Source organism: Gekko japonicus, unplaced genomic scaffold (genome assembly GCF_001447785.1).
Source record: "Gekko japonicus isolate JY-2015 unplaced genomic scaffold, Gekko_japonicus_V1.1 scaffold2603, whole genome shotgun sequence".
In the NCBI taxonomy this organism is placed as follows: Eukaryota; Metazoa; Chordata; class Lepidosauria; order Squamata; family Gekkonidae; genus Gekko; species Gekko japonicus.
The window spans coordinates 127,299-154,815 of NW_015163164.1; the positions used below are offsets into that span (position 1 = coordinate 127,299).

The 27,517-nt window shown below is 48.2% G+C and overlaps 1 protein-coding gene across 1 annotated transcript in view; it reads right to left on the minus strand.

The window, feature by feature from the left end:
* The window catches only part of LOC107106874 (cell adhesion molecule 1-like), a 180,110-nt gene that overhangs the window by 67,713 nt on the left and 84,880 nt on the right, over positions 1–27,517 (minus strand). The window contains exons 5-8 of the mRNA XM_015407089.1: positions 26,197–26,334; positions 20,282–20,437; positions 3,987–4,086; positions 289–461 (exon numbers count right to left, since the gene is read on the minus strand). Coding sequence (XP_015262575.1) covers positions 289–461; positions 3,987–4,086; positions 20,282–20,437; positions 26,197–26,334 — 567 coding nt within the window. The remainder of the gene's footprint in view (positions 1–288; positions 462–3,986; positions 4,087–20,281; positions 20,438–26,196; positions 26,335–27,517) is intronic.

Below are 27,517 nucleotides of genomic sequence, written 5' to 3' on the forward strand. Positions count from 1 at the left end.
CCCCCCCCCCGCCAGCCACACTGTCACCCTTCCCCCCAAATAACTCCTGCTCTTTCAGAGAGCCCTCAATGACAGTGCTAGAAGAAATCACCTACTAGATGTGGAAGGAAAAGAGACTTGGAGTCAGGCGAGGAAAAGAAAGAGAAGTAAAGACACACACAATCCATTCCTGTAACACAAAGGCGCTTGGATACCATCACAGACTCCGCGGCCCGCCCCGCCCCCCCAGCCTGAGAGCGGTTGTGGGTCGCTGCACCTGGGGAAAGGGGGATGGCTTATCTTACGTACCACAGACATAGAGCATGTAATCGACAAAGGACTTCCCCACTTCGTTGGAGGCCTCGCAGCGGTACGTGCCATTGTCGCTTTTGTTGAGGCTGCTAATGTGAAGGTTGGAGCCCGACACGATCACGTGTGCGGGCATCTCGTCATCGACTCGGAACCACGTCGTGTCCGTCGGCCTGAAGAGGAGAAGGGAGACAGCATTACTAGCCCCTCTGGAAGGCCGGCTGCGTTCCGACTCAGCACGCTACCCCCTTCCGTTCAGCGATCCCTACCCAACCTGGAAGCAGGTGTTGAAAGATGGTTAGGAGTACACAGAAGCAACCTGGAGGGACTGGTAAAAGCCAGGTGTCTGACAAGTCAAATAGACACAAACCTGCTACTAAGCAGCAGCAGTTTGCACGCACCCCCCCCCCCCCCCCCCCCGCTCCACTGAACACGGCTTCCAAGCGAATGGCCAGCACCTCTGCAGGCAAAGGGAGGAAAGAGCACAAACAAGTTTCAAATCTGCGCACAGCTCACTTTGCAAAGTGAAACTGATCCAACGCCCTCCATGTGTAGGCAGACACGGCAAAAATGAGGGGGGGGGATCTCCAGGAAAAACTCTACGCGACCCTAATGCAATGCATGCTTATTCAGAGGAAAAGGCACAGAGTTCCAGAAGATTTTCAAACTCGATTGCAGCCCTGAGACCTTTTTTCTTTTCTTTTTTCTTTTGGTATCTTAATTCTCGATAATTACATGCCAAATGCACACTTGCAGAAATCAGTGGCTTAAGGATTTTGCACGAGGAAAGAGATACGATGACATGCCAGGCTCCGGTGGGTAATCACAACCTAATCAGAGGACAAATGTAAAGAAAACAGTCGTGAGAGTCTGACCCACAAATCAAGCAGTCAACAAGACTTGCAAAGAAGATGCTTTCTGTATATTATGGTCAACAAGCACTACAACACAATACAATAACCAAATTCCTTCAAACCATAAGAAAATCCTAGTGTGAAAATACATCATCAACGTCATCTCCGGATTATATAACAACGTTTCAAAATTGGATCTTCCTCAGGAAACATTAGAGTAGTACAAAAGCTCTCTTGCTCATAAAGTGCTTTACCAAAAGTCTTGAAAGATAATACATGCAGATAGGACGCTGATCGCAATAAGTATTCAGGCTCAAATATGCTGCTAAACTTCTAACGGATCCCAGGCGTCTCACCTGAGATCCAATCCGGAGACGATGTTGATGATGTATTTTCACATTTGTTTATTGCATTGTGTTGTAGTGCTTTTGACCATAATATACAGAAAGCATTTTCTTTGCAAGTCTTGTTGACTGCTTGATTTGTGGGTCAGACTCTCACGACTGTTGTCTTTACATTAGGTTCCGGTGGGTACCACTCCCTCTTCTCCCAGGAGGCACCTGGCTTGGCCCAAAGGCGCTCACTTTCTTGGGAGTAGAACTGTGTCATTCACCTTCAGACCTTTTGCTGGGCAAGTCTGTTTTATTAAGTCCGCTGTCCAGAGCCTTTGGGGGTCAGTTTGGGAGCCTGGAACCTTACTCTGGGCAAGTGCCGAACTCTCCCTAGAAGCTAGAAATGACTAAATGGAGGCTATCTAATCTTCTCTGTATCGTTCCAATTTTAGTACATGTGCTGCCGATATTTTTGACATCAACAACTGGGGGTATATATGTATAGTCCTTTAGAATTGTTGTATGCTTTTATTCTGTTTTTAATTTTTTTTAATGTAAGCTGCCCTGAGTCTGCCTTGGCAGAGGGGGGTCCCGAAATCTAACAAATAAATAAATAAATGTATTAGAACTGAAATTTTATTAGTTTATATACAGTTGTCAAGGTCGTTAGCCAGGTCACACCACACAAGGCTTCATAAGAAGATAAGTGTTTATTTGATGGATCCAATACTAATGATCACGTATACAACTTGTGTCAGGAACAGCCTACATTACAATGGGGCCTGACTTATAGTATAATCAAACCCCCCCCCCCCCCCGAGCCAAAGCCAATGGATACGATTCGCGTGCGCGGGCTGAAGCTAGCAAGCAAGCGCCAAAGCATAAAAGCCGTTAGCTTTCCCAGATGAGTTAATTGCAACTGGGAACCAAAGCAAGGTCAAGTGTAGAGATAGCACACAGAAGCTGGACAGGGATGAGCTGGGAAAGAGGAGGAGGTGCACCCCTCCACACGCCAGATCGATGACAGGGCTACCTGACAACAGTATGTATATTATTACTGTGTGTATATTATTATATATTCTTGTCCAGATTAGAGCTTTTTAGTCACAGTTCCTGAAGAATTACAGGTTTTGTAGGATAAAGTTTACTAAATAATTGTAAATCTTGGTAATTGCCTTGCTACTTGGCTTCATGCTCTTTTTATTTTATTGATGTCGGTTATTGTTTGACATATTTTAGCTCTGGATGTATATTGTGTCGTAATGGCCTTTGGCTAGTAAATGACTATTGGATTGATAAGATTTGAAATGAAGAAGAAGAAGAGGAGGAGGAGGAGGATCTCAAAGGATAAGCAGGGTCTGTCCTGATTAGTCCTTGGATGGGAGACCACCAAGGAAGTCCAGGGTTGCTACGCAGATGCAGGCAGTGGCAATACCACCTCTGGATATCTCTTGTCTTGGAAACCCTTCAAGGTCACCATAAGTCAGCTGTGACTTAACAACACTTTCCACCACCACCACCAGACAGCTTCATAGCCTTGGAAGGACCACGCTGGCTCGATCTTGTCAGGTCTTGGAAGCTAATCACAGAATCATAGAGCCAGTTTGGTGTCGTGGTTAAGTGCGCGGACTCTAATCTGGGAGAACCGGGTTTGATTCCCCACTCCTCCACTTGCACCTGCTGGATGACCTTGGGCAAGCCGTAGTTCTGATAAGAGCTGTCCTTGAAAAAGAGCAGTTTCTGTCAAGAGCTCTCTCTCAGCCCCACCGACCTCACAGGGTGTCTGTTGTGGGGAGGGGAAGGGAAAGGAGTTTGTAAACCGCTCTGAGACTCTTTTGGGTAGTGAAGGGCGGGGTATAAATCCAATCTCTTCTTCTTCTTCACAGAATGTTAGAGTCGGAAGGGACCTTGCAGGTCATCTAGTCCAACGCCCCGCACTCTGCAGGAGCACAGCTGAAAGATAGCCCTACGACATACCCGAAAGATGGTTGTCCAGCCTCTGCTTAAAAACGTCCAGTGACGGAGGATCCACCACCTCCCGAGGCAGTCTGTTCCACTGCTCAACCACCCTTACAGTTAGGAAGTTTCTCCTGATATTTAGCCTTGGATATTTAGTCCTTGGAGAGGAGACCATCAATGCTCTGTTCTAAGCTGTTGAGTCTTGTGAGCAGAAATTCTACTTCGTGAGCTACTGGCATTAAATTTGTGAGCAAGCAATTTGGCTACTGCATAGATTAGTTTGCTCTGGAGCCCTCCTTCCTGAACTGAGACAAAAATGTGTGAGCCGGAGGCTAAAAATAATGTGAGCTAGCTCACACTCACTCAGCTTAGAGGGAACACTGGAGACCACTAAGGAAGCCCAGAGGCAGGCAATGGCAGAATGCCCTACAAGGGTGCCATAAGCTGTCTGAGATTTGGCAGCGCTTAACACGCAGAGTGAGACTGAGGATCTTTCTCCATCTCCAGTTACAAGAAATTACTTGCATCGGACTGATTCAGGCCGTCAACTTACTCTGGTTTCCCTTCAACTTGGCACAGAAGGTCGAGTAGATCTCCTTCCCTTGTTGGCCCAGATGCTGGTAAAATCTGCGACACCCGGATTTGAGGCTTATCTGCATAAAACACAGAAAACAAATATTGTATCATAGGTATCTACAAAACACATATGGGTATGCTAAAACACATCCCAAAGAAAACAGTCTCTTCAAACTCATTCTCAGAGGAAGCCTGGTCTCTCCCCTTCCCATCCATTGCATCCCGGTACATCAGTACTTTATTCCAGCGTTTCTCCAAATGAAGTTGACAAATAAACTCCAGATCCTAACATGTAGATCTGGAATTCACGCACCAAGGGCAGCTCCCCACCACGTTTGGCAAAATTAAATGTTGTTAAGCTGAAATTTCTCTCTGAACTCACTCGAAGAAAAGGGAATGCATTCGCCTTCATGCCGAGGTGAACCGGAACATTTTGGATACTCAGAATTAATACATTTTATCATGTATTGTATTTTACAGGCAGGCATTCTTTGTGTGGTGGCACATGAATAAACTGGGGTCCTACGGGGGGCGCTTGCATTCGAAGAGCATAAAGGGAAGGAATCCCAGATTTCTGCTTTTGTTTGGACAACGCGAGGCTTCTGCCTGCACAGACGAATCTTGCAAATCTCCAAACACAAACACCTGGAGGGATTAATGAGTCTTATGTTCAGGAAGGGAGCTCAGAAAGCCCGTGGAAAGACCTGGCAGGAACAAAAGCGGAACCCCGCAACGACAAAGGACGCTGTCGCCTTTGACAGACACACACACCGACCAGCAATCTCACCTAAACACCAGCAGCAAGAACCAGCTAGAGGAGTGCTGCAGATTCATTTTGGTTTATATCCAACCCCATTTCTGTGTTCCCGAACGAGCACTCCCCTTTTTAAATAGAGTTTTATTAGTTTATATATAGAAAGGGGGGAAGGGAAAACAAGGGGGGGGAAGAGTACAGAGTTGTATAAAAAATTCCAAATTAGCATTCTGCATGCAAAACCTCTCCTGAAAGTTTATTTATTTATTTATTTTTATTTTGAACATTTTTACCCCACCCTCCCCACGAGCGGGCTCAGGGTGGCTTACAAGGGGCGCAAGCCCATGTATAAAACCCAATAAAACAACTATTATAACCATCTTTCTTATCGTTCTTCATTTAGTCTTAGTTTCTTAGTACTTATGTTTTAACCAGTCATAAAACGCCCTCCATGGCCCCATAAATTCTTCTTCCATTTTTCCTTTTAGTATATTTGTCAATCTGTCCATGCCAGCACATTCCATAATCTTCGTTATCAACTCATTAAGCGTTGGGATTTTCAATCTCCATGTCGTTGTGAATAAGATTCTGGCTGCTGTTATAACATGTAAAACAAAATATCTATGGTTCGTCAGAACCAAGAAGAAACGAGGTCCCCCTTTTTAAAGTGCCACAAACAGAAGTTAACATCTCCGATTTATATATATTTTTTCTTCCTGCGGAAGTTAATATTACTTCCTATTCTATGATGCAAGAAGATTAAGAAGACAACAAACATGTGGACAGATGTAATGGGGATTTTATTGGAGCAAGACACAGGCACCAGAACCGCTTCCTAAATCGGACTGAAAACTGCCAATTCCGGGGGAACTGCTGAAAGTACAGCCTCCAGTTTTGGGAACATTTCCGTTCAGGACAGCAGAGAAGGCCATGCAGAGCTCTGACCCTCTCTGCTGGGAAATTCACCTGGAAATGAATAGGAACCAGGTAGTCTGCCGAATTCACCAGGCCTTGTGCCTCCAGGATAACTAGCAAGACGGTGAACGCCAGCTGTATTCCCTGTGTCAGTCAACCCAGTGCCTTGGGCCGGCCACGCACACAGAAGACACTGACCCCTGAAATGACTTCCCAGGTCACAGGAGGACTGCATGCCTGAGTCCCCACTTTGCCACGGCAGCCTGCTGGATGGCCTCGGGCCCATCGTGCACACGCAAGACTCAGAGGTTATTGTTGCTGTGAGGATAACATGGAGGAGGGGAGGATGTTGTAAGCTGCTTTGGGATGCCGTGGGAGAAAGAGGCGAGGCATAAACCAAGCACAGAGATCGTGGAATAAGTACATTTCAGGAAGTCTCAGACGATGCTCTCGTTAACCAGTCTTTATTCACACCAAGAAGGCTGAGGAGGAGAAACCAGCATGGAAAAGTTAGAGAACCGACTTGCCATCTGATGAAAACTCTTTCTTAGAAATGTTAACACTTTGGCTGCTTGTAACGTAGCCCAGCCTACAGCCCTTTCTGGGCTTCTACTCTTCCTCCACCACTGGGAGGTAAACACCAGATCTCAAGCCTCCCATGAACTCCAAGACAGAATATTTGATGAAGGTTTCCTCTCCCTGCATCTCAGCACCATCTACGTGAGATCAGAACTTCGTGAGCCACGTCCTCCTTCAACTGGGATGTCACCGTGAAGCCTCGCAGCTGTTACACACGTACAATCATAAGCCAAGTATAGGAGAAAGAACGGGAGCGAGGGAAATAGAAATTGTGATGCGCCAACACACGAGGCACTGCGCAAGACCCTCAAACATCTAGACGGGTCCAGCTCCGTACACTCGATATTCCAATTTGCAGTGAAGTACAGACAAGAGGAGATCGCCGCACACATCCACAGCAGAGGGAAGCTGAAAGAAGACGTGCGTGTCACTGTTAAAGAGGAAGTGCGTCAAGTGGCAAGCAGCAGCTAGCACAGAGTTCTGCAGATAAAGAGTCATACAAGGAAAAAGCAGAAAGGAGCAAAGGAGAAGGAGAGAAAACAGTATTTAACAAGGATCCAAAAAGGAAAAGAAAAAAGAGACCACAGAGGAGAGAGAGAAAAATCAGCTAAATCAGGAATTTGTTTAAACAGAATATTTGAGCAGCAGAAACAAGAGGTTTAAGGTAGGGGAAAAGAACTTCTCAATAATCCATTTTTTTTCCAATGAAGCAAAGCATGAGCAGTATCAATAGGGGAAAAAAACCAAGATCAAATTTGGGCAATATTTGAGAGCCAGAGAGGACATGATTGGCCAATGATGAAACTGCAGGAAGGAGAAAAAAGAAGAAGAAAGAACAGAAAAATTGTTTGCTTGAGAAAAAAAGAACATAGACAATCATCAACGAGGACGGAAAGCAGAAAGAGAAAATTTCAGACGAAAAATAACTATGGGGAAAAAAAGTTATTTTCACAGAATACTGAGCCAGTGTGAAGTTGCAAGGTGAGAAGGTGAAAGAAAAAAGTTAGATGGGGGGGGGGAGAGAAGAAGAATAACCAGCAGGAGGAACAGGGCAGTTAATATCAAAAGACTGAATAGGAGAACCTGAAGGAAGAAATGCAGGGGGAACAAAAGCTCAGCCCTCTGGGAACTCTGACTGAGGAAAGGTAAAGGTAGGGGGGAAAAAAACATTAACAGAGATGGCATAAATACAGTTAGAAAAACAAGAGGAAACACAAGGTAGATTAACAGCACAAAAACTGAGGCCATACATTAGTGAGGAATCTCATCCACCAGACTGAAAGGAAATGACAGGTCAAGAAGCAAAAGACTCGAGGTGAGGGAGAGAATTAGTTAAAGGAACAGAAAGCACCTTTTGTTGAACCGTAAGCACAGGGACCAAACAGGTTAAGGATTAAAAAAAGAGCTAGATAAAATAAAATCCAAGCACCGAGGGAAAACTCATCCGAGCGACACGGGAGCTGGAAAAAGAGTGATCCGACAAGGAACCAAGAGCAAGTTTTAAACTACTGAGAAATTAGAGCAGATTTCAAACGCAAAGGACACTCACCACAAGTCAGGCAAAGATTAAAAAAAAAATCAGCAAAGGACTGGTGGAATCTGCCAAAGGAGAAAGGAGTGAGACCGAGATCAAGCCCTGGATGAAGAGAAAAGAACAGATCACCTAAGGGTGCGTGTGTGAGAGTGCAGGCAAAGTCGAAGGAGAGGGAACGAAAGCAAAGGCAAGCAAGTTATCAGTGGCAAATGGGGTGGGGTGGGGGAGCTCAAAGTACCAACACTGGGGAGGGAGAAAGTCAGCAATTATGGACAGAGCAAAGAATTAACGACCAAAAGGGAGACGACGAGGACAAACCCCACTTTGAAAATAAGGCTGTTCGGCAGGAGAGAGTCTGCATTTGTGGTGAAGAACGCCAGGAAAGGAATGGACGTGGAAAGGAAAGAACGGGGGTGGGGGTGGGGGATGTAGCAAGAAAAGGAGGAGATGTTAAAATGGGATTATGAAGGATGAGGATCGCCCTTCTGTCTTTTGTCCTTCTTTTTGGGAACCCAAACCGAGGGCCACTTTTGGCTAGAAAACTGGGTCTCTCTCACTCACACACATGCATGCATCCTTCTGATACGGAAAGGGGCAACCCAGCTCAGCTGCTGCGGCCCTCGCTTGTCTCCCACCTCCCACTCAACCAGCGGGGGTGCCCGTGACGGGATGCCCACTGGGGCAGCCGCCTAGCAAGCCCCCCCCCTCCAGCTGCTCAGGAAGCTCCACCGAGGACATTTTTTTCCCTGACTAATGAGCCCTTTTTCTGAACAGCCTGCCTGCCTGCCTGCCTGCATTTCCGAAACAGACCCATTCATCACTCTTGCCATGCTGCTAATTGGCCCAATCCCGGCAAGTCCACCGAAACCAGCAGAACTCAGCTGTGCCCTGAAGCCTCCATGATTTCTACGAACAGTGAACCCACCGTTGCCGATGGGTTCCGGCTTTGCACCTCGTGCCCCCCATCTCCTCTGCAGCAAGGTGCAAGGAGGCTGCTGCCCGCAAATGGAGCTGCAACCACCCCTCTCCCCTTCCCAAGGAACAGGCGGGCCGGGCTCTCCCAAGCCGGCAGCCCTGTGCTGCTCTGCTCACAACGGGGGCTCACGGAGACTCAGTCTCCACGTATCTGGCAATCTGGGGGCTGCCCTACAGCTGCACCCTATGAAACTAACGGGATCTCTCTCACTGCACTTTGAGCACTGCTCCAGATTTCAGTTGGTAAAGCTCTCCTGGCTGTTCTTGGCTCTTAGCTGCCAGGCTGCCTCCAGGAGTTTTAATTTACAGAAAAGCTGCTTTAAACAAATCTGACTTTTAAGCCAAAGTTTAAGAGTCCAGCACTGACACAGGGCTTGACAGATAAGGGGAGGGCTCCCAGGGCCCCCCCACCCAGCCACTGGCTGACAGATCCAGGCCGGGAAACTCTTGGAGATTTGGGGATGGAGCCTGGGGAGGACAGGGATCTCTGCAAGCTACAAGGCCACCGGGTCCACTCTCCAAAGCATCCATGTTCTCCAGAGGAACTGATCTTTGTAGTTTGGAGATGAGCTGGAATTCCGGGCTATCCCCAGTCCCACCTGGAAGCCGGCATCCCTAGCGAGTCATTCTCCCAAACTGAACTCCCAGAGGAGTGGGCCGCTCAGCCACTCACGCCAGCCAGCCAAGCAGCCACTTGTGCCCAGGGAATAACACACGGTCCGACGGCCATGACCCAGAATCCTCGGCGATGCCACAAGGATACCCTTCGGGCTACGCTCTTCAGTGGCCTTAAAATAGCCAAGTGCGGAGAGGCCGGCTCTATTTCCAGTTGACCCTCGTAATGAATACCAGGGAGGAGGAGAGAAATCAAAGGATAAGGTTGGCGTCACTCTTCAGGCTAAAGGGGAGGGGGCAGAGGATACAGAAATCTAAAATGTTAAAAAAGCACCACAGTGCCATTGTACCGTTTCCCTGATTCTTTCTCACACAATGATACATACCCAAGATAGAAAATAAAGCCCAAGGGGTCTGCGTCGTGTTCGGTTTATATTTTCCCTGCTTTTTTTTTTTTAAAAAAGATACCCTGCATTCCACTTGTTAAAGCAGCCTGTTAGGGACTGTAAAGCAGGCAACCTTTACTGCCAATTAGGCAGACCATCAGAGTTTGGCATCTCGCAACAGGAAGGACGGCCATCAGGAACAGAGGCCTCTATAAAGCAGCCCGTCGTGACCCGGGCCTCCAAATCGGGGTGCCAAAATATTTGGCTTCGTTTTTATTCCCCAGCACAAAGCTTGCCTTTTTACTTGCAAGCAAGAACACAGGCCTCTGGGCTCGGGCTCAGGGGGGTTATTATTTTCCATTTTAACCCATTTAACCGCCTCCTTGCTGTGACCAGGAGTTGCGTTTGCAGGGCTGGGCTCCGCTATACCATTCCTCATCTGCAGCGACATTCCTTGGAGAAAGCCTTATTAATGAGCTCGCAAACGAGCACCCAACTGGGAAATGTCACAAACAAGAGCGGCTAATGCTCCAGAAAATCAAATAACTGAACACTCGGCTGATCGTGGCGCTTTTCATATTTCCAATAATAGGCATAATAACATAAAGCCCCTTTAAATCACATATTTTGAAAGGGTCAACACCTCACTGAACAAAACAACTCATTTATTTATGTTCCAGAAATCTCCAGATGATAAATCATATTGATGTTAATCACTTCACTGCATACTATTGCAATTAATATTTTGCGCTCGCTAGGAACGCGCAGATTATTAAAGCACAAGGAACTTGCATATGGCTCTGTTTTTCTTTTCTTTTCTTTCTTTTTTTTTGTCAAACATAATTGGGCTCGGGGAATTCTCTGGGTATAAACAGCAAACAGAAGCTACAGCACTTTCCCTGGGCTTATATTTTTTATAAACATGCATGTAGACATTACATATATCTGTATTCCATTAATTATGACTTAACTCTGCATTCCTTCTCCTGTAGCTTGAAGCTCTGCTTCCCTTCCTCACCAACATTATGCAACAAAAGGCAGGAGGGAGAGAAAACCACCAAGGCAAGCTGTGCATTTTTAAACTGAAAATATTCTGGGCTGGATTTTCCCCTCCCTTGTTTAGCTCAGGCCCTTAATGATGCTTTAATGTATTTTGATGCTCCATTTGCTTTTTAAAATGATATTTACACACAGCCTCCTTCTCAGCCAGCAAGGGAAGATGTTCACGTGCAGGAGTTGGACTGCTAGGGGGAGCGCCGCTCCTATCCCCCACCCCCACCCACGTGCCGCTCTGATCCAGTCCCGTGAAGAGATGCAGGGGCTGGTGACAGTCGTTCATGTGCAGGAAACAATTTCTGGTGCCTTGCATTTGCAGCAGACCTATGGCAACCAATGCTCCCTCTAAGCTGTGGAGTCTTGTGAGCAAAAATCCTACTTGGTGAGCTCCTGGCATTAAAGTTGCGAGCGAGCGATTTGGCTACTGCGTGAATTAGTGTGCTCTGGAGCCCTCCTTCCTGAGCTAAGACAAAAATGTGTGAGCTGGAGGCTAAAAAACTGTGAGCCAGCTCACACCAACTCAGCTTAGAGGGAACACTGCAGTGGCAACCACAGCCTTGCTTCTGAAAAGAAATATTACCGGGACATTCTGTTTCAGGTTAAAAGATGCTTCTGTAAGACACAGGGAGGCGAAAACGAACCTGACCCAAAAACTGGAATCAAGACCCACAAGGGTAAGAAAGAAGTCTAATAAAGGGCCAATATTAAAAACCTAGTTGAAACTTATAATATACAAAAATACATGCATTTATTAGAAAAGCAGTTAAAAGCATATAAGGGCCCAATGAAAGCCTCGTTGAAAAGTTCAAGTGGCCTGAACTCAAGGGCCAATGCACACAACCTGACGCGTTTCCGCCCTATCGGGGCCTTCTTTACTTTTTTACGAGGCTTTCATTGGGCCCTTATATGTTTTAAACTGTTTTTCCAATAAATATATGTATTTTTGTATACTATAAGTTTCAGCTAGGTTTTTAATACTGGCCCTTTATTAGACTTCTTTCTTACTATTGTGGGTCTTGATAAAAGATGCTTCTGGACATCTTTGGTGTTTTTCGGGGGTGCAGTACCCCCAATCCAATCACCCAAGAATGAGACTCCTTTATCGGAAAGTATCATTTTAACTCCGAAACCTTTGTCAGAATGTTCCTATTTATGGACAGATACAGGAGGTCAAGCTTGGAGCTTTCAAAGATGGCAGTTTGGTTAAACCGGAGGATATTTACACACTGTTTATGACTTTTCTTCCACCCGTTTTCCCCCCTTTAATATGTCCTTCATTCTGAGTAGAAAATGTCTAGAAGCTCCAACTTTGATTGTACGTTTCATAATTCTGATGTTTACTGTTTCAGCTGTTATGTTGTAAGTTGAAAATGTTGTTAACATTTTTGAATAAAAATACTATCAAAAAAAAAAAGGTTGCAAGCAAAACCAACGGCACAACCCACCCAACCTGGAATGACCCTGGCACGAGGTCATCACCCTGTGATATTCTGAGACGTTTTCATGGGACTTGTATGGGAACCTGACAATCAGGGGAGGTTCTGGGCATTTTCTCTAGCCCTATCCCTTCATCGGGAGCTGCTCACAGTAGAAAAAGATGTGCAATAATCCAAGCCTGGTGGCAGCTAAAACATATTGTTCCTGAAACCAGGCACATATTTATCAACAAGTTAGTAAAAGCGGCTTAAAAGGAGATTTTGGCCTCTTTGTACAGTCTGAAAGTTTCCTTGCACTGTATAGCTCATTGCAGCATTATTGTCAGTAGGGATGCCTGCTTCCAGGTGGGACCTCGGGGTCCCCTGGAGTTACAGCTCATCTGCAGATTACAAAGATCAGTTCCCCTGGAGAAAACGGATGCTTTGGAGGGTGGACTCTGCGGCCTTGTACCCCACTGAGGTCCCTGCCCTCCCCAGGCTCCATCCCCAAATCTCCAGGACTTTTCCAACCTGGAGCCGGCAACCCTACATGATTTCTCAGGCATAGGCCATGTCATAAAAGTTCAGCCACCACTGGTCATGCAAAGGGACCGCTTTTCCCCATATGTACCCCAAAGGACACTGCGATCGGGGACCCAGAACCATCTGGCTCCCCCAAGTTTCAAGGAGGCCAGACTGGGAGGCGTGTTGCTAGGCCTGCTTGCTAGCTGAATCACCTCATGGGAAAATACATCCACTAGGCTTGCTGGCTAAGCTAAATTATCACAGTGAGAAATACAAGCTGCCTGCTAGCTTTACCTGATGGATCTTCCACCAAGGCCTTTGGAACCACCACCACTAACACCTCCACCACCAACATAGCTGCAGAAGGCCGAAGAGTCCATTGGAATATAAGGAATGTTGCTAGCACTTTATCTTGTTTGAGTTTTAATGCTGTATTTATTAATGTCTGTGATTTTATTATGATTGCATTATGGGAATTTTATCTGTTTGTAAGCCGGCCTCGGCCGGGAGGGCGGGGTAAAACTTTAATACATAAATAAATAAATAAGAACCAGGCTCTTAGCCTGAACTCCAGGCTACGCAGGAGAGGGGCTTGAAAAGCAGAATCCATAAGGCTGTACCAGATGAGTGTCCCGCCTCTCTACTGTCATCCCAGGAGACTACCCACTTCTCCCAGGTTCCGCTGCTTCTCTGTTCTCCCCCCCGCCCCAGCAACTTTAATAGATCTGAGCGTTGCCTACTTGCTAGGACTCCTACTCAACAAGGTTCACCAACACAACCAATAAGCTGCTTGACAAATTATTTAAGGTTCTCACCATGAACTTAAAGAAACAAAGGAGGAAAAGAAAATGGGGGAGGGGGAGAAAGAAGCCCAAATCCATAATTCCATCTTGAGTTGTGGCACAAAAAGGTAAGTTCAAATGATCTGTTGTCGAAACCTTCATTAAATAGGTCAAACCTGTCAGGCGGAGACCCTGTGTGCTGATTTCCAACGAAGTGCTGGCGTTCCTTCGTTGGCTGGGCAGGAGGTCTCCACCTCTAATGGAATCACTGACAGGCCTAGAACAATAATTCCAGCAGGCATGTGGGCAAACCCTCTCCTTACAGACACCGCCATCAGCATACTCACGGGGCTCTGCCAGATGCAAAGTTAACTCATCTCAACATAGGAAGCTCTACTGTACCAGTTTAAATCCTGACTCCCTACCGGTCCCCACAGGAACTGGCGCCTTCTCTACTGGCTTGCAAACCCAACAAACCCGTCCCACCTTTAGGTGTTAGCAAGGGAGGGGAAATCTAACCGAAGGAGTTATTATTACAGAGCTTCCTTTCCTCCCCTTTCCCACATCCTAATGTGTTTGATCATTGGCAGATTTGAGAGTTAATCTGAACCACAATCTGAGCAGCTGGTTTAGTGGACTTTAAAAGGGAAGATTTTAAAAGGGAACATTGGTGCTTGGGGGGGGGCAACAGTGGGAGGGCTTCTAGTGTCCTGGCCCCACTGCTGGACCTCCTGATGGCACCTGGTACTTCTGGCCACTGTGTGACAGCGTGTTGGATTGGATGGGCCATGAGCCTGATCCAACGTTGGCTTCTCTTATGTCCTTATGTTCTGATAAGTCCATCAGTGGCCACTGAACACACAAAGTTGCTTTGTACTGGGTCAGATCTTCCATCTATATCAAGACAGCGTTGTCTTCTTTGGCTAGAGGAGCCGGGGGTCCCTAGCAGAGGTCTTTCACTGTAATCCGATCACTGGAACTGGAGTTGCAGAGGTCTGAACCTGGGACGTTCTGCCTGCAGGGACGATGCTCTGCTGCGAGCCATGGCTCCTCCTCTATTAGCCACGGGAACTAAATGGAACCTCCACGCTTACAGGCAGCCACCCCTTTCCACAGTTGTACTGGGGGAGGCAATACTTGTTCTTGCAGAGCTTCTGGGAGCCTCTGGCTGGCCATGAGACAGGATGCCAGACTAAGTGGACAACTGGTTTGACTCTGATCCACCACAGAAGTTCTTCTTAAATTTCTCTGTGTTGCAGAAAGGAACCAGGAAGAGCACAACCATCTCCAGCCCAGTTAGCCTTCTGCTGTTGTGGGATACAAAGGAGGCCAGTGCTAAGAGACAAAGTGCTGCTCCCCTCAGCACTCTCCACCATGGCCAGTCAAGAGGGTGCCCGGAGCAATGGGATGGGACCAACCTTCTGTGGCCCAGGAGAGGCTACCAAAGTCTACCCCTTACAATGCTCATCTAACTTCCTCCCAAAAGCTCCCAACAAAAGAGGGCTACATGGTCTTCCCAGGCTGAAACTCTCTCCCTTCAACCCTATGAGGAAAGGTTAGAGCGTTGGGGCTCTTTAGCTTGGAGAAACGACGGCTGAGAGGTGACATGATCGAGGTTTACAAGATTATGCGTGGGATAGAGCAGGCAGAGAAAGAGGTCCTTTTCTCCCTTTCTCACAATACAAGAACTCGTGGGCACTCCATGAAATTGCTGAGCGGTCGGGTTAGAACAGATAAAAGGAAGTGCTTCTTCACCCAAAGAGTGCTTAACACATGGAATTCACTGCCTCAAGAGATGGTGGCAGCTACAAGCATGGGCGGCTTCAAGAGGGAATTGGATAAACATTTGGAGCAGACATCCATCAGTGGCTATGAGCCACAAGGTATAGACAGGAACTCTCGATCTGGGGCAGGTGATACTCTGTATTCTTAGTGCTGGGGGGGGCAACAGTGGGAGGGCTTCAAGTGTCCTGGTCCCACTGCTGGACCTCCTGATGGCACCTGGTATTTTTGGCCACTGTGTGGCAGAGTGTTGGACTGGATGTGCCATTGGCCTGATCCAACATTGGCTTCTCTTATGATCTTATGTCCACTGCTTCCACGCCGCTTCCAAGCATAGTTGCCAGCAGATTCAGTCCTCCAGGATTTAGGGAGGGGCCATGGCTCATTGGCAGAGGATCTGCTTGCCATGCAGAGCCCCCAGGTTCAACGGGTGGTGCCCCAAGTTTAAAGGACGAGGCAGTAGGTGATGCGAAAATCCTCAGTCTGAGACCCTGGAGAGCCACTGCCAGTCTGAGCAGGCAAGACCGACCTTGATGGCCTGATTCAGCATAAGGCAGCCTGATGTGCTCAAGGTACTCCTGAAAACACAGCATCTTCCACAAGCTCGACAGGCCTCCATTGCACCGAGTAATTGCAAGGAATGTGGCTGTCCAAAAGTGCCACCTTTCCCATGGAGGAAGGCTTCTTCCCTCTCCAGTTCTTCCTCCCCGGCTCTTGCACCGATTTCCCTGCACAGTCAGGTCTCTGAGCAAACAATAATTAGTGCGCCGCCTTAAAAATGCTCCGTAGATAATTTGAATTTTGACTGCTAATACCTTTGCTTTTATTACAAGCCACTTCCTGATGAATGCACTCTCGTACTAAGTATACCAAAGTGTGAAAATCGCTCGCTGTGACCGTGCATTCATTGGCGGTGCTCCTCTGATCAGAGGAAGGCGCCAGAAAAGGGGAAGGCTGGGGTGAGCATGAACTAGATAGCGACAAAGAATGCACAGATTCTTTATTGCCCCCTTCCTCTTCGAGTACAGCTCCCCCTGCCCCCACCCACAGGGGCAAATTTGGGACCGTGCCCTTTCGTTAAGTGCCAGAATCCCAGAACTAATTGCTCCCAGAGCTTGTAAAATGCCTGGTGGTGGTGATGCGGCAGTCAGGTGGCACAGGAGAAACGGTAATTGGGAGCGCCACTTGGCTCTGATTGCAAGTTCCTGGGTCCACAGAACCCTCTGGAGAGTGCGACAATTACGCCTGATTTTACAAGTGTCGTTTCTCTGAAAGGCCAGCCTGGAATCAAAGACCGTTGTAATCTGGACATCGGGGAGCGGAGAAGTGGACATCATGTTCCTTTGCGGTGGGGTATCTTGTGCCGTGACTGCCGGGGGTGGGGGTGGGTGCTGGTTCAGTGCTCCTGCAACCACAGGAAGGAAGGTGAGTGCTCTGCCTTCGAATCACCTTTTCCGTGAGGGAGGAGGAAGCTCACAAGTCGTCACAGCAACACTTTTTCAAGCAATACAGGGATCCTAAAGGAATCAGTTCCTGCCGGTATTAACACTGCAGGGCTGTGAACTGACGCCCCCCAATTGCCAACCAGGGAGTACAACCTGAGGGCCTTTCTCCTGCAGAGGCCTCGACGGGATTCACGGGAGCCCCGCGAGAGGCCCTTCCGAGCTCCAGTGCCGCTCTAACTGCTGCAGCGGAGACTGCATGGAAGAAATTCCCTGTGGGTCCCAGCCTGCCTTTCGGGCCAGATCCGATGGGGCCCACGTGGCACAGCTGCTGCGCCTTGGTGCCCGCCTGTAAGGGCAGCGGCCCCCTCCCCCTTATAAACAAGCGGGCCGCCTCACAAGAGCGCACGCAACCCTGTGATCAGCTCCACGCTGACGTTTCCTTTTTCATCTGTCTGCCTGCGCATGTGGTTAAGCTTTTTTGATCAGACCTAACAAAGGTGCTAATGTATTATTAAAGCTAATGGAGCTCTACAAGAAATGTTAATGGACATTAAGTTTGCATAAATGAATTACACATTAGCACAGTCGCAAGACAGCCACAATCTGCCCATTTAGGTAGTATCGGATTCTTTCTTTTTTTTTTGGGTTGTTTTCCCCATTATAGGGACATTACTTCCCCGATACTTTCAGTGATATGAAAATTGTAGGCAGAATGCTCATAATGGGAACAACATAATGAAGTAGAAGAAATAAATTAGCACGGGGAGGGGGCCTTACTCGTGTGATGTTGATTTTGTTGCGTGATGTTGAGCGGTGCGTACAGAAGGTATTTTTGGCCTTATGTCTGCTCCTCGACAAGACGGAAGTGGTCTCGGAGAGCCCTGGTCTGGTTCCTTCTCCCAGCTTCAAACGGAAGCGTATCTAAATGACGCTACCCTGGCGGGATCCCATCGCACCCCTGCAGAGGCCAACCATTTCCACCACTGTGGCCCTGGACCACTCAGGATGCTCCCTCGGGGCCTGCAAGACAGAGCTCTTCCACCAGACTTTTAGTTCCACACTCTGTTGGGCCTCCCCCTCCAGGGGATCGGATCCGTGTCATCATCTGGGACCCAAATTATACTAGACTTCATCTGTTGAGGTGCGGGCTAGAAACAGGGGAATCAGTAATGGTGTTTTAACGGATGCATTTTAATTGTTTCTAATTGTTTGGATATTATTTATGATGGAACTGCCCTGAGCTTGCTATGCAGGGAGGGTAGGATGCAAATCCAATAAAGTAATTTTTTTTAAAAAACCACAAATTTTGGATATCATTTCTGTGCATTCTTGGGGCCATTCCCTGGTCCTGTGCAAAACTGAAAGACGGGGCTCAACACCAAGCACAGCAGTTCGGCCAGCAGGATCTCTCAGGGCAACTGTCTTCTAAATAGTACACATGCATTTTAGAAAGCATGTACGTCATGTATGCTGCATTCATTAGCCTCAACACCACCCGTCAGGGAGGCCCAGTCTTGCAGAGAGGGGTCTGAGGACCACTGCGGGTGTCCACCTAAAACACAACCATCCACATGCTGTTTGGGAGCGTGGAGTCCTCTCTGTCTTCCCACTCAAGCCTGATTTGGCGGCTAATCTGAGTGCGCTTTAATGAAAGAAGGAGGGTTTCACAAAAGCCACACCGTGAGTTGGTGGCCAAGGTGGCATTTGAACTTGGAACACCCTGGATCACAGGTTATTAAATGGCATTTTTTTCCTGCATTGTGTGTGCATTCTGTCTCATGTCTATTATTCTATGCTTGTTTCAGCTTCCTGTAATCCTAGGCCTGGTACATTTCTTGTGAGAGGTCTTATCTCATTGACGGATGTCCTGACCCCATGTCTTGCCTGATCTCCTTAGATCTCAAAAGCTAAGCAGGGCCGGCCTTGGTTAGAACTCGGATGGGAGACCACCAAGGAAGTCCAGGGTTGCTGTGTGAAGGCAGGCCACGGCAAAACCAACCCTGTAAGACCTTGAGGGGTTGCCATGAGTTGGCCTGCGACTTGACAGCCCTTTACACACCCTTTACACGCCCTTTACACACAAACACACACATTGACTTACACTGTGTGATCCACCTTGAGTCTGTACTCAATCCAATGCTTTTTAAACTTGTTTCTTAATGATTTGGAGTTGGGAGTAAGCAGTGAAGTGGCTAAATTTGCAGATGACACGAAGTTGTTCAGGGTGGTGAGAACCAGGGAGGATTGTGAGGCACTCCAAAGAGATCTATCGAGGATGGGCGAGTGGGCATCAACATGGTAAATGGGGTTCAATGTGCAAAGTGATGCACATTGGAGCCAAAAATCCTAACTATAAATACATGTTGATGGGGTCTGAACTGGCAGAGACTGACCAAGAGAGAGATCTTGGAGTCGTAGTAGATAACTCACTGAAAATGTCGAGACAGTGTGCAACTGCAATAAAAAAGGCCAATGCTATGCTGGGGATTATTAGGAAGGGAATTGAAAACAAATCAGCCAGTATCATAATGCCCCTGTATAAATCAATGGTGCAACCTCATTTGGAGTACTGTGTACAGTTCTGGTCACCACACCTCAAAAAGGATATTATAGCCTTGGAAAAAGTGCAGACAAGGGCAACTAGAATGATAGAAGGGTTGGAACACTTTCCCTATGAAGAAAGGTTAAAATGCTTGGGGCTCTTTAGCTTGGAGAAACTGCAGCTGAAGGGTGACATGATCGAGGTTTATAAGATTATGCATGGGATAGAGCAGGTAATTAGTTAAGCATATGAAGCAGGGGTCCATCAGTGGCTATTAGCCACATGGTATAGATAGGAACTCTCAGTCTAGGGCAAGGGATGCACTGTATTCTTGGTGCTTGGGGGGGGGGCAACAGTGGGAGGGCTTCTAGTATCCTGGCCCCTCTGCTGGACCTCCTGATGGCACCTGGTATCTTTGGCCACAGTGTGACACAGAGTGTTGGACTAGATGGGCCACTGGCCTGATCCAACATTGGCTTCTCTTATGTTCTTATGTTAAGAGCTAAAATAACCAAACAAACATGCAAAGGCTCTAAGGTGTCCCGCGTCACGGTTTGGAGATTCTGACTTTTCCAAAACCCTCCTCCAGATTGCGGCAGCATAGTTTGGTGTTTTGATCAGGTCAGACTATGCTTACCGTATACCATGGAGGTTAGAGAGGGAAGAGGAGGAAGCCCGCAACCCTTAGCCACTTCATTATACCAACTCTATTTCAGCAACAGACAAATGTTAAAAAAAAATCAGTTCCTTCCCATATTAACATTGCAGGGCTTGTTCAACACTTATTCTTGACGGACCTCAGTTGGAGAAGTTCAAACCTGGTGGTTAAAAGTCCAAAACAGTTGCAAAGCGGGGCAGAAAAGCTTTAGAACGCTCTGTCCTTTACATTTACTTTACAATTAACTGCTGATTAATTAATTTATTTATTGTACTTCAGCAGCTCCACGTGGTCTCTGGTGGTACTCACACATTACATCTAGGTAGTGTTTGGTCTGCAGGTCTTTGACGGCAGGATGGTCGACCTCACAGACGACGGGGACCCCGTCGTCCTCCCGCCGGACTGTCAAGGAAATCTGGCTGGTCACTGTGTACATGTCTGACCACTGCTCCACTTCTGATTTCCCTGGTGGAGAAAGAAGAAGGGTGGGAAGGAGGGTGGGGAGAGGGGGGCAGGGCCGGTCAGCGGCAAAACACTGGACCCGAGTCCTCTCCATCCGCCTGCAGCGGCTCTTCCTCAGCTACAGGGATCACTGACCCCACTGATCGTCCCCTCAGGTCTCGCCCCCATTATGGTTTCCATGCAAGAGTTTCCCCTCCCCGCCTCCCCTTTGCAGTTTTAAAAAAATCCGACCGTGCATACACTGGCCGATGCACAGTGCCCAATACTACTCCTTCTATATGACCTTGGATATCTCCAGATCGTATGCTCTTCCCCTCTTTGTGGTTGAGCAAGACCTTACGGGTGGGCAGTATTGCATCGTGCACCCACATAAGTAAGTTTCGGTGGGTGGTCATGTTCGTCTGCAACAGAACAGCCGGATTTTGCACCATAGACACTGGGGTATAAGCCTTTGTTCACACCTGAACTCTCCCCAGAAGTCAAAATGACTGAAGTGAGGCCATCATACTTTGGTTACATTGAGAGAAGACAAGTCCCCGGAAAAGAGAATAATGCTAGGGAAAGTCAAAGGCAGCAGGCAAAGAGGGAGACCCAAAATAAGATGGATAGACTCAATCAGGGAAGAAGAAGGAGAGGTTGGATTTATACCCCGCCCTTCACTACCCAAGGGAGTCTCAGAGCGGCTTACAAACTCCTTTCCCTTCCCCTTCCCACAACAGACACCCTGTGAGGTAGGTGGGGCTGAGAGAGCTCTTGACAGAAACGGCTCTTTTTCAAGAACAGCTCTTATCAGAACTACGGCTTGCCCAAGGTCATCCAGCAGGTGCAAGTGGAGGAGTGGGGAATCAAACCCGGTTCTCCCAGATTAGAGTCCGTGCACTCAACCCCGACACCCAACTGGGAAGCCATGAGGGCCGTCCATTCATAAGACCCGAGCGAGGCTATTACTGATTGGATGTTTCGGGGGACATTAATCCATAGGGCCGCCATAAATCAGGAGTGACTTCAGCCGGAGGGAGCTTTGACTCTCCAAAGCTTATGCCCTGATAATATTGTTGGTCTCTGAGGTGCTACTGGATTCAAATCCTGCTGTTCCCCGTTAAGTTAGTAGCCCAGAAGCATTGGTTACTGAATTCAAATCCTGCTGTTCCCTGTCAAGTTAGTAGCCCAGAAGCATTGGTATTGGCCTGCCCACCCGCACAAATCCCGCTCTCATCATTCATGGTACATTTGCAACATCAAAAACAAAACAAGGATCCCAACCTTAGAAACAAAACAAGAACTCATTTACGAAAGAGACAGCGGGGCAATCCAAGCGGCTTGTGATCAACCTGATTCAGCACAGGGAAACGTCTAATGAACCGTGCAGGGATTTTTGGTGAGGAAGCAGCGGCCACCCGCCCTGCCTGGGTGTGGCGCTGGCAACTGGCAGACTTCAAGCCCTGCGTGGGGGAAGGAGGCCGGAAAGCGTTTAACCTCTCGCCGGCTGCTGAATTCTGAGGGCGATGCTACCCTGACAGCCCCCGGCAACGGGGGGGGGGGATTAGGGATTCCAGGACGCCTTCCAAACACTTCAGTCAACGGAGCTCGAAAGCCTCCACCCTCTTCCTCCAACACCACTGCCAAAAGCCATCATCAATAATTAAGAGGAAAACTGACTCCGTGGATTTACATAATTAAAAGGAGTAATTAAAATATTTAAACGGTGGTACCACTGAAGACCCGGCAAAATACAGCGCAGTGGGCCGAGGCAGAAGCCCGGCTGCCAGCGGCTGGGAGGCAGAGGGGAAGAGCCAGTTAGAGAAGTGGATTCCCTTCGCGTTGGAGAGCGCCAGCCGTTTGCGCGGGGTGCCATGTCTGGAAGGAATCTGCCGCTCCGTCAGAAATGGAGCAGGACGCGTGCAACCAGGAGCAACCGGCAGCGCTGCTCCAACACGCTGCAAGCAGAGACGGGTCCTCCCCAAATATCGCCTGTGGACGGACCCTGGGCTCTCTGCAAAGGCTGGACGGAAGACACACGGACACAGAAAACAGAACCTTGGCAGCCATGACTGGCAGAGTCCGTGCCGTGTCTTTTAAGAGAAAGGGGTGGCTGGCTCACAGAGGCAAGGGGGGGGGGCTCACTTGCTTTACAATAGGAGGGGGCTATTCATAGTGACGACGCTGCAAATAGAGTGTTCCCTCTAAGCTGAGTTAGTGTGAGCTAGCTCACAGGTTTTTTTAACCTCCAGCTCACACCTTTCTGTCTTAGCTCAGGAAGGATGGCTCCAGAGCAAGCTAATTTATGCAGCTGCCAAACAGCTCGCTCACAACTTTAATGCTGGTAGCTCACAAAGTGGAATTTTTGCTCGCCAGACTCCACCGCTTAGAGGGAGCCTTGGGTGGCACTAAGGAAAAGATCAACGGACATGGCGGGGGGTGGGGGGTGGTACAGCTCCCCAAGGCCAATAGGCAGGGATAAGATGAAGCCAAGGCCTCTTCAGCCCACTCCCCTCTCCTGAGTATTTAGGGTCAAAGCCAGGCACGCACAGTGAATTCACAGTGGTATTTGTGAAACAGGAACGGTCCACGGCAGACCTCTACCAAGCTGCCCAAGAAGCACAAACTGTATCAAAGGTGGCCGAATTTTGGAGGAACGACTAATGGCAAAGTTTCCCCAGCTCTGCACTAAAAGACAATCTCCAGGGCAACACGGATAAGGACTCAGATAAGGACTTCAGTTTCCACAAAACGCCGCAAGAGGTGGCGACTTGGAGCACTTACATCAAGGAGCTACGTCTAGCCTGGAATCTGGTGTTCCGGAATGTCTGGGCTCCAACTGTTTAAAGATAAGCATCAGGCTCCCCCGAAGAGGCCACAGACAAGGAAAGATATGCATTGACACAGGGAGTACGCCATCTTTCTGTGGTATACCTCTGAGGATACCCAAAAAAGAGGGGGGGATCTAAACCACCTAAGCACAAACCTCCAAAGGAAATTTAGAAAACTTATTGAGGGCCAAAAGTTAAAAACATTAAGTGTACAAAAGAATGTTTATTCTAAAGACACATAAAAACCTTGTAGGGGCCCAAATGAAGCCTCATAAAATGTTCAAAGTTACAAGTGCACAAAAAAGGACAGTGTCTGACCTGACGCGTTTCGGCTCACAAGAGCCTTCTTCAGAGGTCAAATTAGTACCAAATACAACAAGCGACAGAGTCCCTGTAACACACTTAAGGCAATTAACAATAAATAAAATAGGACCAAAAATTGGGAATATGTTTCAATATGGAACTGAAGGACACACCAAAAGGTTTCTATTTGGAGGCCACAAATATATCTGGCCTCGTGTCAGAAGTTGTTGTATGAACTGGAAATAATATGTACCTCCCAGTTTAGGTACGAAGAGTGCAAATAGAATTGCCTTGTCAGGTATTACAAAGCCAAGACCTTGGCCACACAGCCCGGGAAATCTATGAGAACTAATAGAAAAAAACGGCTCAGAAAGATGCCCCTTCGGCCTAGGTGGGGGAAAAAAAACCAGTAGTTTGGATGACTGTTCTTAGTGGTGGGAAAATGGAATGGGGCTACTCTGGAGGGCATGGAAGATGCCGCCCAAGTTTCCTGCCTGTAAAATCAACCTGCCGGCTATCAAACAAAGCTGCCTTCTACTGACTCGGACCCCCCTGGGTCCTCAAAGTCAGTATTGTCTACGCAGGCTGGCAGCTGCTCTCCAGGCTCTCCAAGGTCCCCTTCGCATCATGTACCACCTGGTTCTTTCAACTGGAGGCGCCGTGGACTGAACCTGGGACCTCCTGCATGCCACGCAGAAGCCCTACCACTGAGCCACAGCCTCAATCAGTGATGTGACATTACAGGCACAGCCAGGTGGAGTCCTTTCACACTAGCTAGGCAGATACAGAGATTCAGGCAGGTCTGAAGAACTGACTTGGACAACACTTTCCTGAGAGCGTTTGGTGCACCAGCCGGTGGAAGGGACCATCTCGGTCTCTCGTGGCAAGAAAGAGCCAGACCTCACCGACAGTGGCACAGCACGGGGTGAACTAGGCCCACCTGGCACCCCAGAACTAGGGGTCTGCAGTGTCCTTTCCCATTTCATAGATACGTACCAGTTGTGCATATGTAGCTTGACCCAAAATAATACATGTGGGGAGGAAAGGAGTGCAGCTGCTGGAGAGTTCCCAGCTTCAGCTAACCTTCCACGTTGCTGTGCTAGATCTGAGTCCACGAGCACCTTAGAGACCAACAAGACTGTCATGGTATCAGCTTCTGTGAGTCAAAGCTCCCTTCGTCAGACAGGAGACGGATTGGAGATTCTTGAGTCCTTGTATCCGAATCAGAAGGTGGGAGGGAGGCTGCAAAGAAGGAACTCAGGGTGCAAAGGTACCATGCACACAATAGTTGGTTTGATTAGTACACAGGAGAAATGCTTAGGGGCAGAAAACTAGCATTTGTAGTGAGATATGAGTCCAAGGTCCCTGTTCGGCCCTGGGGGTCCACTGTTTTGAATTTGTGATTGAACTCAAGTTCAGCAATCTCCCGTTGTACTCTCCCCTTGAAGCTTCTCTCTTTGAGGACTGCCACTCTTAGGACAGCAATGGAATGACCTGGGAGATTAAATTGTGCGTTGGTGTGCGACGATTGCAGTCACACTGGCTTCCTCCCACAACCCAGCCATTTTCTACCCCAGACCAAATGGGACCCAGCAGCATCGTGTGGGCATTCAAACTCCCCGCAGAGGGGAAGGCAAGGTATGTTTGCACACCTGAGTTCCTGGCTCCTCCATGCAGAGCCCCACCCCTTAGTGGCTAAAATCCACGGTGACCTGCAGCTAGAGGAAATTCAAGACCCAAAAACCAATATTTAGCTCAGGAAGCTGCACCCAACTTGTTAGTTTCACCAACGTTCACAGTTTGGGGGTGCTACAGGGGACACCGTGATGGAACCTCCACCACAACGGGCTTCTTACAAGCTCAAGTTGGGGCAACAGCTGAAGCCTTTTCTGGAGAGACAACGAGGAGGTCGCAGAGATCCACTTTCTGGAGACACCCAGATTAGATTCTTGCAATGCAATGTTGGTGGAGATGTCTCTGGAGGAATTTAGGGGCTTCCACAGATTCACAACATGGCTGCCCGGCTAATAGACTATGATCTGTGCTGTTAGTTTCCTGGCTGCCAGCCTGTTTGCAGGTTCAATTCAACATGCTGGTTTTGACATATTAAGTGCTCAGTTATTTGGGACCAGGACCTCTGAAGGACAATCAGCTCCCACATGAAGCTGACTGAGCCTTAAGATACCTTTGAGGAAGCTCCACCCCCCAGTGGTACCTGGGTACAGGGCCTTCTCGGTGGTGGTACCTCATTTGTAGAATTATGCCCTCCAGAGACTAATACGGAACCAAATTTGTTGTCATCCCATGAACCCATGAAGCTGCCTTCAACTGAATCAGACCCTTAGGGTCCATCGAAGTCAGTATTGTCTACTCAGACCGGCAGCGGCTCTCCAGGGTCTCAGGCTGAGGTCATCAGCTTAAGTCAGTTGTATTCTGTGGCTTATTTTGCTGTTGCTTCAACTGATCTTTTTAAGCCTTATCAGGATTACGGCATTTTTTTCGTTCTTGGTTTTCAATGGCCGAAAGTTGACACTGCGGTTCGGGACAGAAGCAGGAGGAGAGAAAAAATATATTTAAACACAAACAAAATTCTATCATCTCAAGAAACCACAGCCACACCATGAAGCGGACGGAGGAGGAGTGGGCTACCGGATAGCTCCTTGCTGCCTTTGTACCACTTGATCGTTGTCGCTGGTCTGCTGGCCATGGCGGTGCAGTTCAGCTCAATCTCGTCTCCTTCCACCACCGTGTCCTTCTGGATGTCGAGCACCAAGTTACGTGGCGGGACTGAAATAAAGCATTACAAAAAAAAAGAGTCTCAGGGTGTTATGAGGTTTGGCAACAACTGCAAGGAGAACCGCGGGAGGAACGTGTCTTGCCGGTTGGAGAGCTGGCCTGGGTATAGGCCCCTCCCCTGTCGTGAGCACCTGAAGCTGCCTGGTACTGAACCAGACCCTTGGACGGTCAAGGTCAGTATTGTCTGTTCAGACTGGCAGCGGCTCTCCAGGGTCTCAGGCAGAGGTCTTTCACGCAGGCCCATAGCGATGGTGGAGATTTGGAAGGGCTCTGTTCCCTTTCTTAAAGGCACAGCCACACAAGCAGGGCTCTTTTGGTAGATAAAGCCCAGCAGGAACTCATTAGCATAACAGGCCACACACAACAGCAGAAACTCATTAGCACATTAGGCCACACCCACGACAGCACAGCTTACTGGCATATTAGGCCACACCCCCATGTTACCAGAAGTGTGCTCATCCAGCCACACCCACCTTTTGCTTCTTATTCTGCTTACCTTGTTTGTTGTCAAAACCCAGGGCCGTTTTTTGTAGCAGGAACTCCTTTGCATGTTAGGCCACACACCCCTAATGTAGCCAATCCTAATGAGTTCCTGCTGTTGGGTGTGGTCTATTATGCTAATGAGTTCCTGGGGGGCGTGGCCAACTTGGGAGCCGGCCGGAACTCCGTTCCTGTGCGTTCCTGCCCCAAAATAGCCCTGCACACAAGAATTTATCCTTTACATGCTTTTTTCAATAATTTTAAAACATTTTTTTAAAAGGCATGTGCTCCTTTAAGCAGAGTGGGCGCTGTAGTTGACTAATTCCCACACAGAAAAAGAAGAAGAAGAGGAGGGGGGGGGGAGAGGGGGAGGAGGAAGAAGGAGGAGATTAGATTTATACCCCGCCCTTCACTACCCAGAGGAGTCTCAGAGCGGCTTACAATCTCCTTTCCCTTCCCCTCCGCACAACAAATACCCTGTGAGGTAGGTGGGGCTGAGAGAGCTCTGACAGAACTGCCCTTGAGAGAACAGCTCTGACCAGAACTATGGCTTGCCCAAGGTCATCCAGCAGCTGCAAGTGGAGTGGGGAATCAAACCCAGTTCTCCCAGATTAGAGTCTGCACACTTAGCCACTACACCAAACTGGCTCCCAAGGGGGTTAGAGTAGGTGACCTTTAGGATCCCTTCTAACTT